Source organism: Bos indicus x Bos taurus, chromosome 12 (assembly GCF_003369695.1).
Source record: "Bos indicus x Bos taurus breed Angus x Brahman F1 hybrid chromosome 12, Bos_hybrid_MaternalHap_v2.0, whole genome shotgun sequence".
Taxonomy (NCBI): Eukaryota; Metazoa; Chordata; class Mammalia; order Artiodactyla; family Bovidae; genus Bos; species Bos indicus x Bos taurus.
In genome coordinates, this window is record NC_040087.1 from 84,486,061 (window position 1) to 84,501,265 (window position 15,205).

Sequence of the window (15,205 nt, forward strand, 5' to 3'; positions counted from 1 at the left end):
CCAGAGAGCAATGCAGAGCCAAGGAGGAGCCAGGATGCCTGGGCAAGTGGGAACGGGCGTAAGTTTCCTCGTTCCCCGTCTGGGAGCCAGCCAGCAGCTCTGTGACCAAGCCCTGAGCTGACTTCACTGCCGCATTGCCCTGAAAATGCCTTTAGGAGGGATTGCTGGCAGGGGCAGGCACAGAAAAGCAGCTGTCCCCAGCCCGTGGGCCGGTCCCCGGTGACTTTCTTGCCTTTCACAACTGCTAACGTTGCCCAGAACAGGTCAGCTCTGACTGGCAGGGGCTGGATTGAGACTCCTTGGGCCCAGGAGCCAGAGCCAGAGCTGGGAACAGCCACGTTCTCCACGTCTGGCCAGTGCTGAAATCAACGCAGCTTCCCTTCCATGCTCATGGCCCTAATTCCGGAAGAGATGAGAGAGTACAAGGCACCTGGGCAGAGGAGACGCCCGTGGTGAGCACCCGGCCAGCTCTGTAACCACGATGCTGAGCCATCAATGGAACACGAGTAAGTTTCCCAAGAGACTATCTCTCAGCTCCTGGAAGGCAGGATCCTCAAGGGAGGCCCACACCCCTGGAAGGTGCTTCCTCCAGCCTCCCGAGCATAGGGAAGAGCCAGGGCTTCCAACGACTGTCTCAGTGAGCTGCTCTCTGAGAGGAGTCTGCAGGCTCCCTGCTCACTAGGCAGGATTCGTGTGGCTTGAGCCCCTTTTTGTAAACTCCCTTTTAAATGGATTTTGGATGTCTGTGAACCACATGCACACACACACACGCACTCACACAAGCACACATCTGTGTCTATGTGTAACCTGGGCTCCTCAATGGAGAGAGCCAGGGGGCAGGGAGACACCCAACTCTACACAAGCTTTAGACGTCAACACGGCTCCCATTCCCCACACGCCTGCAAGGTGTCCCATCCTGGGGCACCCCTGACTCTTAACCCAACTCTGCAGGGAAACCACGGGAACGACCACTCTGCAGGTGAGGAGCTAATATTCAGAGAAGGTCAGTGATGTGTCCAGGACCGCACGCCAGAAAGTACTGATTTCCCGCCGCAGAGCCCATCCTGGGTCCCCCTACACCCTGTGGGCCCCGTGGAGTCAGGTGCTATTTAGGAAAGCCTGCCTCGGACACAGACGTGGGGGCTCGGCTCAGAGGGGTTTGGGGGCTGGCACGCTAGGGAGGCATCACCGTGGGGCTGACATGTGTCTGCTCATCTGGCCTCCGGGGAGTCAGACGGTGCCAGCTCAGTTGTGGGGAGGCTGCTCCGCCCAGACGGGCAGTTACCCCTTCTCAAAGACGCAGCCAAAAACAGCCAGGGCTCTTCCAGAAGTCGGGAGAGGGGCGAAAAGGCTGCACTGCCCACTACTCTTTAAAAACTTAACATTAAGCCTCAGTTCCTTAGTCTCACAGCCACACTTCAAGGACTCAGTAGCCACCACCGGCCAGGGGTGCCCAAACGGAACAGTGCTGACCGAGGAGGTCTATCCTGGCAGAAAGTGCCGCTGGACAGACACCGCTGGTCGGAGCTGGCCCTGGGCCGAAGTGCCCCTGGGAGCCGAGCACACTTCGCTCAGCTCTCCTGGGGGATCAGGGAAAACGCTCGACCTACGTGTGCCGGTCCCCGGAGGGGCCACGCAGTATTTCCGCCAGCCACCCGCTGGGAAGGTTAGCAGGGGTCAGGGAGAAGTCATTACTTGGTTGAAAGCTGCTGTGGTATTTCGTAGCGTTTTCTCTCCGAGTTAATATTAGCTCCCGTGCATCCTTCAGTTCAGTTAGTTCAGTCGCTCAGTCGTGTCCACCTCTTTGCGACCCCATGGACTGCAGCACGCCAGGCCTCCCTGTCCATCACCAACTCCCGGAGCTTGCTCAAACTCATGTCCATTGAGTCGGTGATGACGCCCAGCTAAACTCAGAAACCTCTTCAGACAGGAGCTCTGTTCCCACGTTACCACATTGCAGCCTGGGGTCCTCCCTGCTCTCAGGGACATTCACTGCCTGCTCATCTCTCTCCTAGCTTTTCAGGGCTTTGAGGGCAAGACCAAGGCTCCAAGGCTTTCTTTCTTGTCTCCGTGTGTCTGTCTCCAAGAGGGAGATCCTGGAGGAAGGACATGCTGAACCAGCAATACCCATCAATAAAAAATTAATGCCAGGGTAAGGAATTACAACCAGTGCAGAACTTCTCAAAACAGAAGCACCTCTTATGTTGTGTCGATGATTCACAGCTTAGAGATACAGTGCTTTCTAATACTATGAGCACAGGGTGGGAAAAATACAATTTTTTCCCGCATACTGATGACCTTGTCAGGCATTGAGGGAGAAATCCAGGGTTTCTTTGAAAAGTGACATTTACACCCCAAGGACATCTCATGCGGTTTCTCTGCCACAGACCTTCTTAATCCTAAACGATTTAAAGGTCTTTTGATTCTCATCCCTTAAGATAAATACTGAAGAATCAAAAGCTGCCTTGGTGGTTCAGCTGCACAAACTGGAGATCTGACGACTTGCGCATTCGTCTTCCCAAAAGTGTGCCGCCCTGGGAAAATTCAGGAGACGTTCCATCCAACCAACGCAGGTCATTCCCAGTGACCCCAGACCTGCTGGGGGCTGGGCTTCAGCGTCTCAGAGTGGACTCTGCTCCCCAGAATCAAACTCTCGGCCTTCAGAGGACATGTCTCAGAAGCGCCACCCTAGCCAAGTGCAGGACCAGAGGGGTTTTCACTGGAATCTGCTTTCCAGTTGGCTCTCCTGGTCTGCAGAGCCTCTTTTAGCCTCCAGCCAATGCGAAATGAGGGGACCACATTTCCGAGCTAGTTTAACCATGGAGCTGTGACACTGCACCTACCAAAGGGAAAACCATCATCGTCTCAAGTTATTTACCCACAGAACAGTTTTTAGAAGTGTTTTCCTTCTATCCCAAGAAAGGAGCTCTGACGGACAAGGTTCAGGGATTTGCCTTTTTGCTGTACATCTTCTGCATTTTTTCTTCATCATGATTTCTCCTCATCCATCCCCCTTCCTTTCTTTTTCCTCATTTTTATTGGGTCTGGGGCTGGATCTAGGGGTGGGTGTCTGAACGAGGTTCCAGGCAGACTCGAAGCAGGAAATCTTTATTCCAGAAAGGCCAAGGAGATAAAGACCACATCCAGACGCTGTCTGTGGCCTTCAAAGTGGTTCCGACTTTGATCCCCACCACAGTCAGCATTCCCAGCTTTGTGAACTTACAACTTATTTAGAAATATTTTAAACAATTGCGACTTCTAACTCAGCTCCCCAGGCACCGGGGAAGTTCTGGAGAGCAGAGGCCCGTGATCTGACTTCAAACGGAGAAAACCATTGAATTCCAGCTGTTTTATTCCTATCTCAACTCACTCTTGGCCTGGCCCACTTTTATAGAACCTTCAGAAATATCTTTTTAAACTACAAATGTAATTTGTACACCAAAAAAAGAATAAAGCTAAAGATTTAATGTTCAGTTTAGAACAAAAGAAAAATGAAAAGAAAAAAGGAATGAAAGAAATTGGAGAAGCTGGTTAATGCTTACTGAACTTAGAAGAACAAAGACCATGTGAGAAGAAACCCCAGAGGTCTAAAAGCTTTAGCAGAGAAGCTGATTACACGCACGAAAGTCATGTCCTTCAATATTTAAGATCATTACTATAATTTCCTATTCAATGACTCCTTTTAAAACAAAGTAGAAAGGTTGAGAAACTGATATTCTGTTTAACTGAAAGTTTTCACATCCTGAGATTGAGATATTGCCTTTACAGGTTTGAAAAAGCATCTTTATAATAGATGTTGGTGATAGGAATTTTCAAAATCTATATCTGCAATAATGAGAATAAAGGAATAGCTCAGATTTCCAGAAGAAGATAGGTCCGTTTGCCCCCGACACCATAGAAACCATCACTGCCGAGCTTACTCACTGAGGAGTCCTAGGCTATCTGGTGGAGGACGGATGGTCATGCAGAAAGCCAACAGCTCACCAGCGCGGCTTTTGGCGTGACCCTTCGTGGCACCATTGGCTGCAAGAGCCCCTCGAGGCCCCGTGGGAAAGAGCCCCCCAGCGCTGAGCCACACCTGGACACAGGTTAAGTGGCTGCTGAATTTTGACCGGGTGAGAAGACCAGCAAGTTGGGATGAGGGTTCTGGATTCAATGCTTCAGCCCGTTCTCAGCTCAATCAGTCAGGAAGGACATGGCGGGTAATTCTAACTGTTCCACAAAGCAATCCTTTACTGGCTCCCAAATAAAGCAAGAGTCCACTTGCAGATGCAAAGATACGCCTTTGCTGGTTTGCTCAGTGGAGCTTGTAACACGTACAGGAACTCAGGCTGGTCTACTTACGGGCAGTCCTTCCAGACCGTCCCTGCCGGGCAAGCCTCTGTCACCCTTGGCTCCTGGCTGTCCTGGGAAACCTTGCAAGAGATGGAGGGAGGGAAAATTCAGCACAGCGTTGACAAGACACTTTCTAACTTCTAGGAAGCTCGAAATATTTCCTCTTTCTTCAAGATTCAGAAGTGCAAAGATTTTATACAAAGTGCGTGATGTTTAAAGAATCTCAAGAGAGTAATGACCAAAAAATGCCTAAAATGGGCTCAGAAGTGGGGAAGTGACCCTGGAATGCACACCAGGACCCCTGACTCCGGATGGTTACGAATCCCTGCTCGCCCATCCGGGGAACACTTCCACCAAAGCAGGCGGTGACCTCCTCTGAGATGAGGAAGTTTTCAGAGCTGTGTGAACCACCTGCTGCCACCCTTTCACTAGGAAACCTTCCTGACACTGAATTTGTAGGCCATCTTGATCGTTTTCGACAAAATGGACAAATCCTGGAAGGGCAGGTCCACTTCTCATCTCTTGCTTTAACACTGATGCAGACCATCGGGTCAGGCATGTAAGACGCGCTTCACTGCGAAGGTTCTGACCCAATGAAGCAAATCCCAACCCAGTCCCTTTCACACTGGGGGTCTTACCTATTTCTCCGGGGGGTCCCTGTGGCCCTGGGGGCCCACGAAGCTCTGCTGTGTCACAGACGAGGCAACTGTCTCCTTTTTGACCTAAAACAGGACACACGGAGCATTAGGCGGAACAAGGGAGCAGAAAGCCCTGCAGCACAATGGCAGCGCAGGAGAGGCATCATCCACCCAGCGCCCGCCCCGGACGCATCCAGCTGCCAGGGGCTGTGGGTCCCTGACACGGGGCCTGCCCTCTGCCCTCAGCACGGTCACAGGCGACCATGGGGACCCTTCTAAGGAGCCCCATTCTTCTGTCCTGCAGAGGGACAGGCCCTGCCTCAATCCACCGTGATCCAGAACTCCATTCTGCTCATCAGCCTGAGATGACACGATTGCATCCTTCTGTCTCTTAACTCTGAAACTCCTCATCATCTTTCTCTTTGACTTAGCGTTTCTTAGGCAACTGCCCCTCTAACTCCGGGACTTTGAACCTGTGTTCCAGGCTGACAGATGACACAGGGGAGTGAAAACAAAATCAAGAGCTGACCTGACACGGAAGAGGGACGATGAGAGGAACCCCAGAGCCGGAAGACGGGAGGACACGCATTTTTTTGGAAATGTGAATCTCTTGCCTCTTGATCTTCAAACTACGCTAAGGCCTTTGGGATGTCTTGGTGCCTCTGTCCTAAACCTCGACTGTATCTAGGGTTCTGCAATGTACATGGTTGTCAAAGTGCTGAGACGTTTTCCAGGCATTTGCATGTTAAACTTCTGAAGAGTGCAGATTCTCTGCAATCTAAAGCCAGACGTGGGGCCTAGAGGGATCAGTCCTGTGGGGGCCACACTGTCTTTGTTCTGGGCATTAAGAGCCATACTGTATAAATACCAGAACATCCTTGGTTTAGTCCATGCTAAGGCAGGCCTGTCTGTACAGAGATGAGCCATGTTCCCAAGATTGTGAGGGGATTATGCTGGGTCCTGGGCTGGCATTACAGACCCTTGAGAAGGTTAAGATAAAACAGAGCCCCGGGTAGAGTCGGCAGACCCACCATCTCAGAGCTGCTCACATTGATTAAGGGAACTGAGACAGGGGTGTGAACATCCTGTGTGCACACTTGTGATTGGGCTGACGGCTGGAAAGATGTGCATTCCTGGAGAATGGAGTCTCGGACTTTGAACCAGAGGACCGCACGGAGATATCAATCTGGGAATTTAATCTGCTGACCACAGGGAGGGACTCTGACTTCAAGGCCCCCATTGCCTCCCCGGTGATAACTGTCTCTCCAGCACCCAGTAATCTCAGCAGGGCCATCGGGAGGCGTCTCAAGGAAGGGACTTTGAAGACAGCTTCAAATGAAGAATGTACCCACATCCGCCCAAAGCCGGTACGTATGAAGGAATGTATCACACGCCCAAGCACAGTCACCCTTTCTTGAACAATTAAACCTCTTACCTTTTTCTCCAACTTCGCCCGTCAACCCCGGCTGCCCTGGAATTCCGGGAGGACCCTGGTCCCCTGGCGGCCCAGGCTGGCATTCCACGATTCCATCTGAAATGGATTTTTAACAGTTACAGGATCACGCCCACCAAGCTGAAGCCAGGTGTTCTCACCGGCTCTTAATTCAGTCTCTGTTACAAAATGACCCTGTGTTCAGGCTTTCTGACAAGTACTAGGAATCCAGCTGTGATCTGGACAAGATACAGTCCCAGTACGTTAACTTGTAAAGCGCAACCAGCACACAGAGCCTCCGTCCGCTCCCCGTCACAAAGCCGTCACAGCTAAAGTTTCTACTTTATGATTCTAACACGTATTTCAACTCTTGAGCCCCGTCCTGAACCTTATTTCATATTGTCTTGCAAAGTACACACCATCATCCTTACGACAAAGTACATCCCATGATCCTTACAGATTCAGAAACTGAGGCTCAAAGAGTGATGGGCTGTCCATATCCTACATCTGTGAGGTCAACAGAGACCTGAGAAACTTTATGCCTTTTTTTCCTGCTGAGAAGACTCACAGCAAAGTGCTCATTATTTCAGAGGTGCAGGCTGCGCGTGGGAAAACACCCCTAATTGTTCTGATTCAACCCTGAGCATCACTGACGTGAAGAAGCATGAACATGAACTGCAGTGACACACACTCCATCTGTTGTGGTTCCAAAAAACAGCATCGCTTCTGGACACACACAGTGATAGAGTTAGCACTTCCTTCTCCGGTATCTTAGAAGGAAAAGGACAGAGCGAGTGATTCAACTCGGGCTGCACCGGTCACCCGTCACGACTGTAGCCCAGCGATCCACGGCTGCAGCTCCTGCGTCCGCAGCCCACACACCAGCCCCATCTGTGCAAAACTCTCATTTATGCAATCACCACTTCACACACTGTGATGGGCACCACCTGATCTGCACAGCCTGCAAAGGGAACTGGGAAACCGAGAGGGTAAACGTCACAAGGCATTCAACTCCCACGCCCCGCACAATCCACGGCGGGGAGAAGTTCACGTCTTTCCACGGGAGCTGTTCACATTTCAAAACCGGCAGAATACTAAGAGAAGGCTCGAGACTTCCCCACGGCTGGCTTCTCACCAGCCTCTTTGCCGATCACTCGATTTAAAACTATACCCCACGGCCCGCCTGCCCACACCCCGACCTCTGTTCCCCTCCTGCCTTCGTTTCCTCCTGAATCTGTAGCCCCAGCTGCTACCCCATCAGCTACTGATTTACTTGGTCTCTGCCTCACGGTGCACGGCCCAGGAGGTCAGGACTGTTTCATGGGCTCTGTCCCAGGTCTCAGGGTGGCGCCTGGCATCGTAGGCACGCCGATGTTTGTTGAACGAGTAAGTGACCAAGGGATGAGTGAATGAGCACCCAAAGGCCCTTCTGATGCCCACAAGCTTCTCTCAGAAATGCAGAGAAACGTGCCTTTGTGCTGCATGCCTCTAGGACTTCGCTATTTGATCTTCATTCTCCATGTTTCTCATCAGAAGGGATGGGAGTTCCCGGGAAGTCACAGTGGATGCACTCATGACCCGTTAACGAGGAAAAGCACGCCACTGGGTTCTGGGTTCCGGGTTCCCAGTGAGGGTGCCCATCTGGAGGCACTCATGCCGTCTACGGCGTATCTGGCCTCCTTATGGAGCTTCACCCACGAGAAGTCCTTCCGTGAAGCTGGGTCTGCCCTCCGGGAGTCAACCATGGGCACCTCCGGGAGCCCCTTCCAGCAGCCTAAGGAGCCACGCTGCAGTCGCTCTGCTGTGCACAGGCTGGATGGAGTCAGCTCAGCCCCCTGCGCCATTAGCTCAAGTCCCCTAGAAGGTTCTGACACTCTGCACTGGGGCTACTTTGGAGCCACAGAACCCCCTTCACTGAGTCAACAGGTTCATGCTCTGTGCTCAGCTTTGATGGTGGAGAGATGAGAAAAACCCAGGTAAACTACCGTTCGGATTTGAAGCCACTTACTATGTTACCACACAGACAGAGCAGCCCCTTCTCCGTGTGCGCGTGTGTGTGCACGTGTGCACGTGTGCGTGCATGCGTGTGTGTGTGTGCATGTGTGTTTGTGTGCGCGCCCACGCACACGTGTCTGTGTCAGTACCAGCTTGCTTCCCACCTTCAGATGCAGGTTAAGCCGGCTCTTGTTCCCCTAACCCAGCTTCATTAGTTCATGTGCAGCATCCCTTCTGCGGTGACTAACTTGGCAAAGACACCCACGTGAGATGCAGATAATCCGTAAGTCACTGGACACCCAGCCTCTGGCTCGGCACGTGAACTCGGGCACCCCACCCCCAGCCCCGCTGAGCCCTGCCTGCACCCGTCCTGGACGGGACACGCCCACAAGGTACTCACTTGTGTGGCCCGGCTGCCCAGGGGGCCCGGGGGGGCCGGGGGGGCCGGGAAGCCCGTCCCTTCCACTGGGTCCTGGCAGCGACACGCCCGGCAAGCCCGGTTCACCCTTCTCTCCTCTGTCGCCAGGGAAGCCGGGGGCACCAATCAGCCCCGGAGTCGGGAAACCTGGAAGCAGAAGAGACCCTCACAGTACAAGACGACACCAAGTCTCACGATAGAATCATTGGTTCCCTTCGCTCTGTTCCTGGGCAAACGACCAGCAGACCACCGCTGAACGCGGGCTGCTTAAACAGTGAGAACGGCACCAGCTGTCGCAGGTAAATGCAGCTGGGCCGGGGCTCCCTGCGAAGTCCCTGTGAGGCGCAGGGGCTCACTGTGCCCGCTCTCAGATCTGTGCATCCCCTCAGCACAGCGGCCCCAGAAGGCCAGACAGAGGACGCTCCGTGTCTGCTCAGAGAGAAGAGGCACAGAAACGCAGCTCAGCAGAACAGACGTGGACAGCACGCAGAGCGGGTGGGAACTGGGCCAGAACCAGCTGAAAAGGAGTCAGGACGGGGAGGCGACCCTGGGGAAGAGCGCGATGCCACAGCGGTGGGCGGAGCGAGCGCGGGCAGGCGAGTTCAGCCCCCCTGAGTTTTGTGGGGGCAAGATTGCAGGGGCCTGTGACAGCCCAGAGGGGTCTGGATGAAGCGCTCGGGACCCAGTGGTCCAGGCGGCCACGGGGGAAGCGACTGCTGCTCCAGAGAGTGGACAGCCAGCCTCCGAGAGGGCCCGCAGCAGGAGGGTGGACAGGGAGGTGACCCTGAAGAGCTGGCCCAGGCAAGAGCAGAGGGGAGGGGGGAAGAGCTCCCAGGAAGGACGGCCGGACCCGGACCCCAGCTGTGAACCTGAGCCCCGGTGATCCGCATGAGGCAGGGAGGCTGGCAGGGAGGCGAGGGCCTCCACAGTCAGCACAGGGCGGGCGGGGTGGCCTGAAAGCAGACAAGGCTGGGGCAGCTTCAAAGACGGGTTCTAAAAACCACAGCTTAAGATGCTAATGGAGTCAGATAAGAGGTCTGAGAAAGCAGATTTGGCAAGGGAGACCGGAAGTGACCTATTCACTAGAGCACCTGGGAGGTCCAGACCATGGAGAAGACGGGGGTGGGAGAGATGGACAAGGATGATTTTAAGGGCAGATGCCCAAATTTTAGCAGCAAAAAGGTATGCAGGGCGCTGAAAGCCAGCCTTGAGCCACTGCTGATGGTGGGGGCGTCGGGGGGGCTGGTGGTGGTGTCTGTTCCCATAAAACTAAAGGAAGGGGCTCTGGGAGAACTTTCAACCTAAGAACTGTCAGGAAGGGAAAAATAAAATAACAAAGAACAATAAGAATTAAAAATAAAGAGCAAACAAAACCAAAGCCTCGGTAAGACTGAGAGCTCTCCGTGCAGGATCAGTGCTGGGGCACGTGAGGGCTCCGAGCCGAGCATTTATTACCTCTGCGCTGTTCATGCACGCAGTGCACACAGCAGGCATCCGTGCTACGGAGAAGTGCATGCAGCCCCCAGCCTCCCGATGACTCGGCCCGTTAGAAATGCAAAACTAGCACAAAACAGGCACAGACTTAGCACAAGCTCAGTGACGCAGGAATCTCCCAAGCAGCAAGATTAAGGTCGATTAGATTAGTTAGAAGGGGTTTCAGCCTTGAGTCCTGTCTCAAGCCGAGGCATTCCAGACAGATAGCAAGGGACAGCGAGGATGCTTGGGGCGGGTGGGGGGGTGGTCTTCAGAAAGGCGACCATACCCCTGGGAACCATGGAAAGGCAGGCTGTTGAGTCACAGCCAGGGAGAGAAGAAATGCATGCGTCTAAGTACCTGCTAACATGCAATTTACAAAGCAAACACTGTCCCAGGAGCACACCTTGTTTTCAGAACCAGAAAAACGTGCAATAAAATTGCCAACCATTTTATGCAAGTATCTAACCAGCACAGAGGATAAACGTGTTCAGAATGGAAACGGCACAGAAAGCGTACAAATACTCTAAAAGAATCCGTTACGGACGCTCACCTGGAGGGCCTGGCTGGCCTGGTATTCCTGGGAAACCTACAGGGGCAGAGAGAGTGGGACAAACTGAGCCTGGTTCACTGGAGGGTCGTGGCGTGAATTTCTGTGCTGCGGGTGCCCGTGGTCCCGGGAGCAGGAGGAGGAGGGGAGGGAGAGAGGCAGGAAAGGACCTCACCTTTGGGACCTGTCTCCCCTTTCGCCCCCGGACCCCCTGGGTACCCGGGCTCTCCTTTCTCTCCCAACGGTCCCGTGCCAATAACCTGAATTACGGAAGAAAAGATCATCACACGGCACAGCAGGGGCTGGGATGTACATTACAGCACAAAGAAACACACAGTTTTTATTATTTCAAGGCATGTGAAAGCAGAGAAGTAACATGGGAGAGGAGGAGGTGGCGGGGAGGGGGGCGCATGGAAAACAGAACCACTGCTCTCCGTGCAGTGAACTCTGCCAGGCAGTTCTGCTTCCTTTCGTAATAATCTGCTTGGCAGAGGCTCTACCAGTGAAGGCAAGTTAGAAATATATGAATTCTGAGGTTTAGGAATGGAATATCTCAGTGCTCACACAAGCTGCAAGAACAGACTTCTTAAAAGAGTATTATCCCAAAAGTTGCCTAAAATTTCCTCAGGAAATATGTAACAGGAACACTCCATTTTTTTTTCATTGGAAGAGGTCAGAAGTGGGGACCCTTCTTTAAGGCCCTTGGAATATGGGACAGGAAAAAGGCTCTGTGAGCCTCAATAAAAAGGAGGAAGCGGTTCACCCCAATTCTGAGCTGCCGAAATGCGAGGACAGGGTGTCTACCACCCTTCAGACACAGTTCCTCTGGAGCAATCGATGATCTGTTTCCCTGATTATCTTTTTCCTTACCACACCTTTCATTTAAGTTTCAGAATGTGTTGCGAGTATTGTTATCCACATGCAGCTCTTTTCATTTGAGTTGTCAAAGATAGGCAGAAAGTGTCCAAATGTGATGAGTAAATACCAAACACCGCATGATGCAAAACACAAACTGTCGGCTCAAATCACATGCACCCCCTACGTCAACGTCACTCTAGGGAGGTCGTGGAGCGTGTGGCCAAGGCGACGGGTCAGCCCGTCTCTCTCTCTCCCTCTTTTCAAACCGCCTCACAGACAGCAGGTGCCACTGGTACTCACAGTTCCGGGAAGCCCGGGAGGACCTGCTTCACCTTTCTCTCCCTGAAAGAGAACAACAACTTCACTTGTATTTTTTTAATTATAATGGTTGCCTGGAAATGCAGGCTAACCCACTGGACCACTGGGGAAGTCCTATACAGTCGTTTTTTAAAAAATAATTAACAATAAATGAAATAAAATGATATGAAAGCTTAGGGTGGCTAAATGTATTTTCTTAAAGAAATCATTTTAGTTGAGGATTTCAGGTGTAAGTGTCTAAACCTGCATTGAAAGTCATAATAAAAGGAAACTTGTGTTTTTCCTTTCCCCTTAAGATCCAGCATGACTTGAAAACATCGGGTAGATAAATTCTTATGACTCTGAGGCTTAATTTAACATATATTAGATGAAAAACTCAAGAACTAAATCCTTTTATATGCAATGTTCTTATGTAAGAATTATAATAATACTTTTAAGAGTCCTAAGATATGCACATTATTTCATGAAGGCACATTTTTCACTTACTTTTATTTATTTATTTTTCATTTTTTTCCTTCTAAGCTAAGGCTTTAAACGTGTTAAACCAGAATTAACATGCTTTGATTTTTCTTATTTGAATACAAGAAGAGATTTTAGATAATCACGGGACTTTAAAAAAACCCTTAGCTAATATATTCTAAACAAATTTACCTTTTATAGCCTATAAGAATTGCCTTTCTCATAAAGTTACAGCCTTAGAGAAAGATTTCTCCCTTTGTCACAGGCTTTGCTAAGCAAACCCTGAGGTCCTCTCCCTACTGTTAGAGATGAGTATTTCCAATCCAGTGATGAATATTTCCAATCCATTTCTTATTTTAATGAAGATTTACATTACCTAGTCTCATGATTCAAAGAGAAAAATAAACCCACACACAAAAATAAGTAAATAAAACCACAGTTTTCTCTGAGTATCAGATTGGCAAGTATTTGTTTAAGTTCAATAACAAACAGATGTCAGATGGAAGGCTGATGAAGCGTTCTTTCTTCTGAGGGCAATTTTATCTCATGTGGCAAAAGCTTCCCCAGAAACGGGTCTAAACATTAACTCCAAAATTATACATTTTAGGAATTTATGGTGGGAAATGACAAGTATTTTTCTGATACTTACAATCAGAAAAATATGGAAAAGACCCAATACCATGCGGAAAAAGGCACGAGCATCCCAAGTGTTGACATATAACCACACTTACAACACTGGAATATATCCCCACTATGCCGTCAAGGGAAAAAGTCAGCTAAATCATGCAGTCCCATTTTTTAGAAGCTCACGTATATGTGAACACGTGGGATAGTTATGACTTCTGACCATTTCTGAGTCAATCGTAGGAAAATTACACAAGTTTTCTTTTTCTATATCTTCCTGCATTTACTTTGTTTCATAATTGGGAAAAACTAATCTACTCCAAAAAAAAACCCACATAAAAACTTGAGTGGAACAGTTTATATTTTTTCTTTTAAAAACATATGCACACAAATGAACCACTAAGTCGTGTTTCCTCACACGGGACATAACATAATTTCTCTTCTTTGAGTGCATGGTCCTTTAGGAAAAACTTTTAGGTTGGGCAAAATAAAGGCAAAAAACAAAGAAAGTAGGGTCGCCATTCACCTTTAAACCGTCTTGGCCAGGCTGTCCTGGGTACCCTGAGTCGCCTGGAAACCCCTAAAATGGGACAGAAAGCAGCAACAGTTATAAGCGAGTAAGAGCAACGGCTTGCTTTTTAAAAAATCATAGAGAAATACTCACTGGACTCCCTTTTTCTCCTTTTTCACCATCTTTTCCTGGTTTTCCCTGTACAACAAAAATTTAAATATTAGTAGTGCAGAGATAAGAGTAATAGCTGTGCTCTAACACCACGGGTTTGAATCAAATACAAGTTATTACACTGTGTGAATTCTCTGGGTGAGCTGGCCACACTACAGTAATACGTCATGGAAGACACATTAAATCACCATGAGCTGAAAGGGCTACAAAAGACTTTACAGTGTTTAAAAACTGGAGGTCGATGCACTCCGAGTCTCCTATGACCTCACGACCTGGCTGCAGAGCTGATACCAGGGAGGTTTTCCGACTGGCAAGGGGGTGTTTGGCGGCTGATACACCGCTGTGTCATGCTCACAGAGGTTTCCACGCGTCGCTTCAGGAAGAAACTGAACTCTCTCGGCTGTTGGAGGTGGTGGGTCTCCTGTCACTCGGGGCGTGGGAAGCATCGGAGCAGCTGGGCACCCAGATGCTCTGAGCAGGTGGACAGGTGGCTCTTCAGTGAGGGCCCAACCGAGACGGAGGTGATGGAGTGGATGTGCTGTCTTGGCAGGAGAAGGGGCAGTCCTCTGAATAAGCCTCAGCTCCGTCCATGGGATTCTCCAGGCAGGGATACTGGAGCGGGTTGCCATTTCCTCCTCCAGGGGATCTCCTGACTCAGGGACGGAAGCCGTGTCTCCTGTGCTGGCAGGTGGCTTCTCTACCACTGTGTCACCTGGGAGCCCCTCTTCTAACGCCGACTCCCTCCTTACTCCTGCTCCCAGGGCTTCAGAAAGCCCCCTACAGAGCCCTGGAGTCTGTGCTCCTATGACCCTGTGGTCCTAGCAATGGGGGAGAAATGATCTCACACCAGGAAGGAGAGGGCTCCAGAAGCACTTACACGGGGCCCTGGTTTTCCAGGTTCTCCTTTCTCTCCAAACCCTGGCAGCCCCTTAACAGAAAAAAAAAAGAAAGGGTTAGATTCATTTGTACATTTAAATAGACTACTAAATTAAGTAAATGTTCCAAAGAAGGTGAAATAAGCTTGTAACCTAAAACCAATACATGACTGTCTTTCACACAAAATAATAACGATAAACAAAACTTTGGTGCTTACCGGAAATCCAGGTTCACCTTTTTGACCCTAAAATAAGTTATAAAAGAAAGATGAGTACTGTGCAGTGGCTACATGGAACAGGCACAAGGAAGACACAGCTTCTCCTGTTACAGTAACCAGGAAACTCACACTGGTCTGGAGCATTCACTTCCTGCCATGACTGGGTGCTGGACATAAAGACGGCACAGAGAGCTCGCGCGGTCCGCGGGACCTGACCCTCCCCCACCCTCAGCTGCACCCCACCCCCCAGCCGCAGCCCCGGCCGTCCCCACCGTGACCCTCACACGGGAGGTCGGCCTCCAGCCTCTGGCTGCAACCAGAGCAGCCGCC

The 15,205-nt window shown here is 50.7% G+C and overlaps 1 protein-coding gene across 1 annotated transcript in view; it reads right to left on the reverse strand.

Annotated features, from left to right (window-relative positions):
* Positions 1-15,205, reverse strand: part of COL4A1 (collagen type IV alpha 1 chain) — a 133,314-nt gene that overhangs the window by 30,044 nt on the left and 88,065 nt on the right. The window contains exons 14-24 of the mRNA XM_027557963.1: positions 14,876-14,902; positions 14,660-14,710; positions 13,765-13,809; positions 13,627-13,680; positions 12,000-12,041; positions 11,017-11,101; positions 10,845-10,880; positions 8,801-8,965; positions 6,409-6,504; positions 4,974-5,057; positions 4,345-4,415 (exon numbers count right to left, since the gene is read on the reverse strand). Of these exons, the coding sequence (XP_027413764.1) occupies positions 4,345-4,415; positions 4,974-5,057; positions 6,409-6,504; positions 8,801-8,965; positions 10,845-10,880; positions 11,017-11,101; positions 12,000-12,041; positions 13,627-13,680; positions 13,765-13,809; positions 14,660-14,710; positions 14,876-14,902 (756 nt within the window). The remainder of the gene's footprint in view (positions 1-4,344; positions 4,416-4,973; positions 5,058-6,408; positions 6,505-8,800; positions 8,966-10,844; positions 10,881-11,016; positions 11,102-11,999; positions 12,042-13,626; positions 13,681-13,764; positions 13,810-14,659; positions 14,711-14,875; positions 14,903-15,205) is intronic.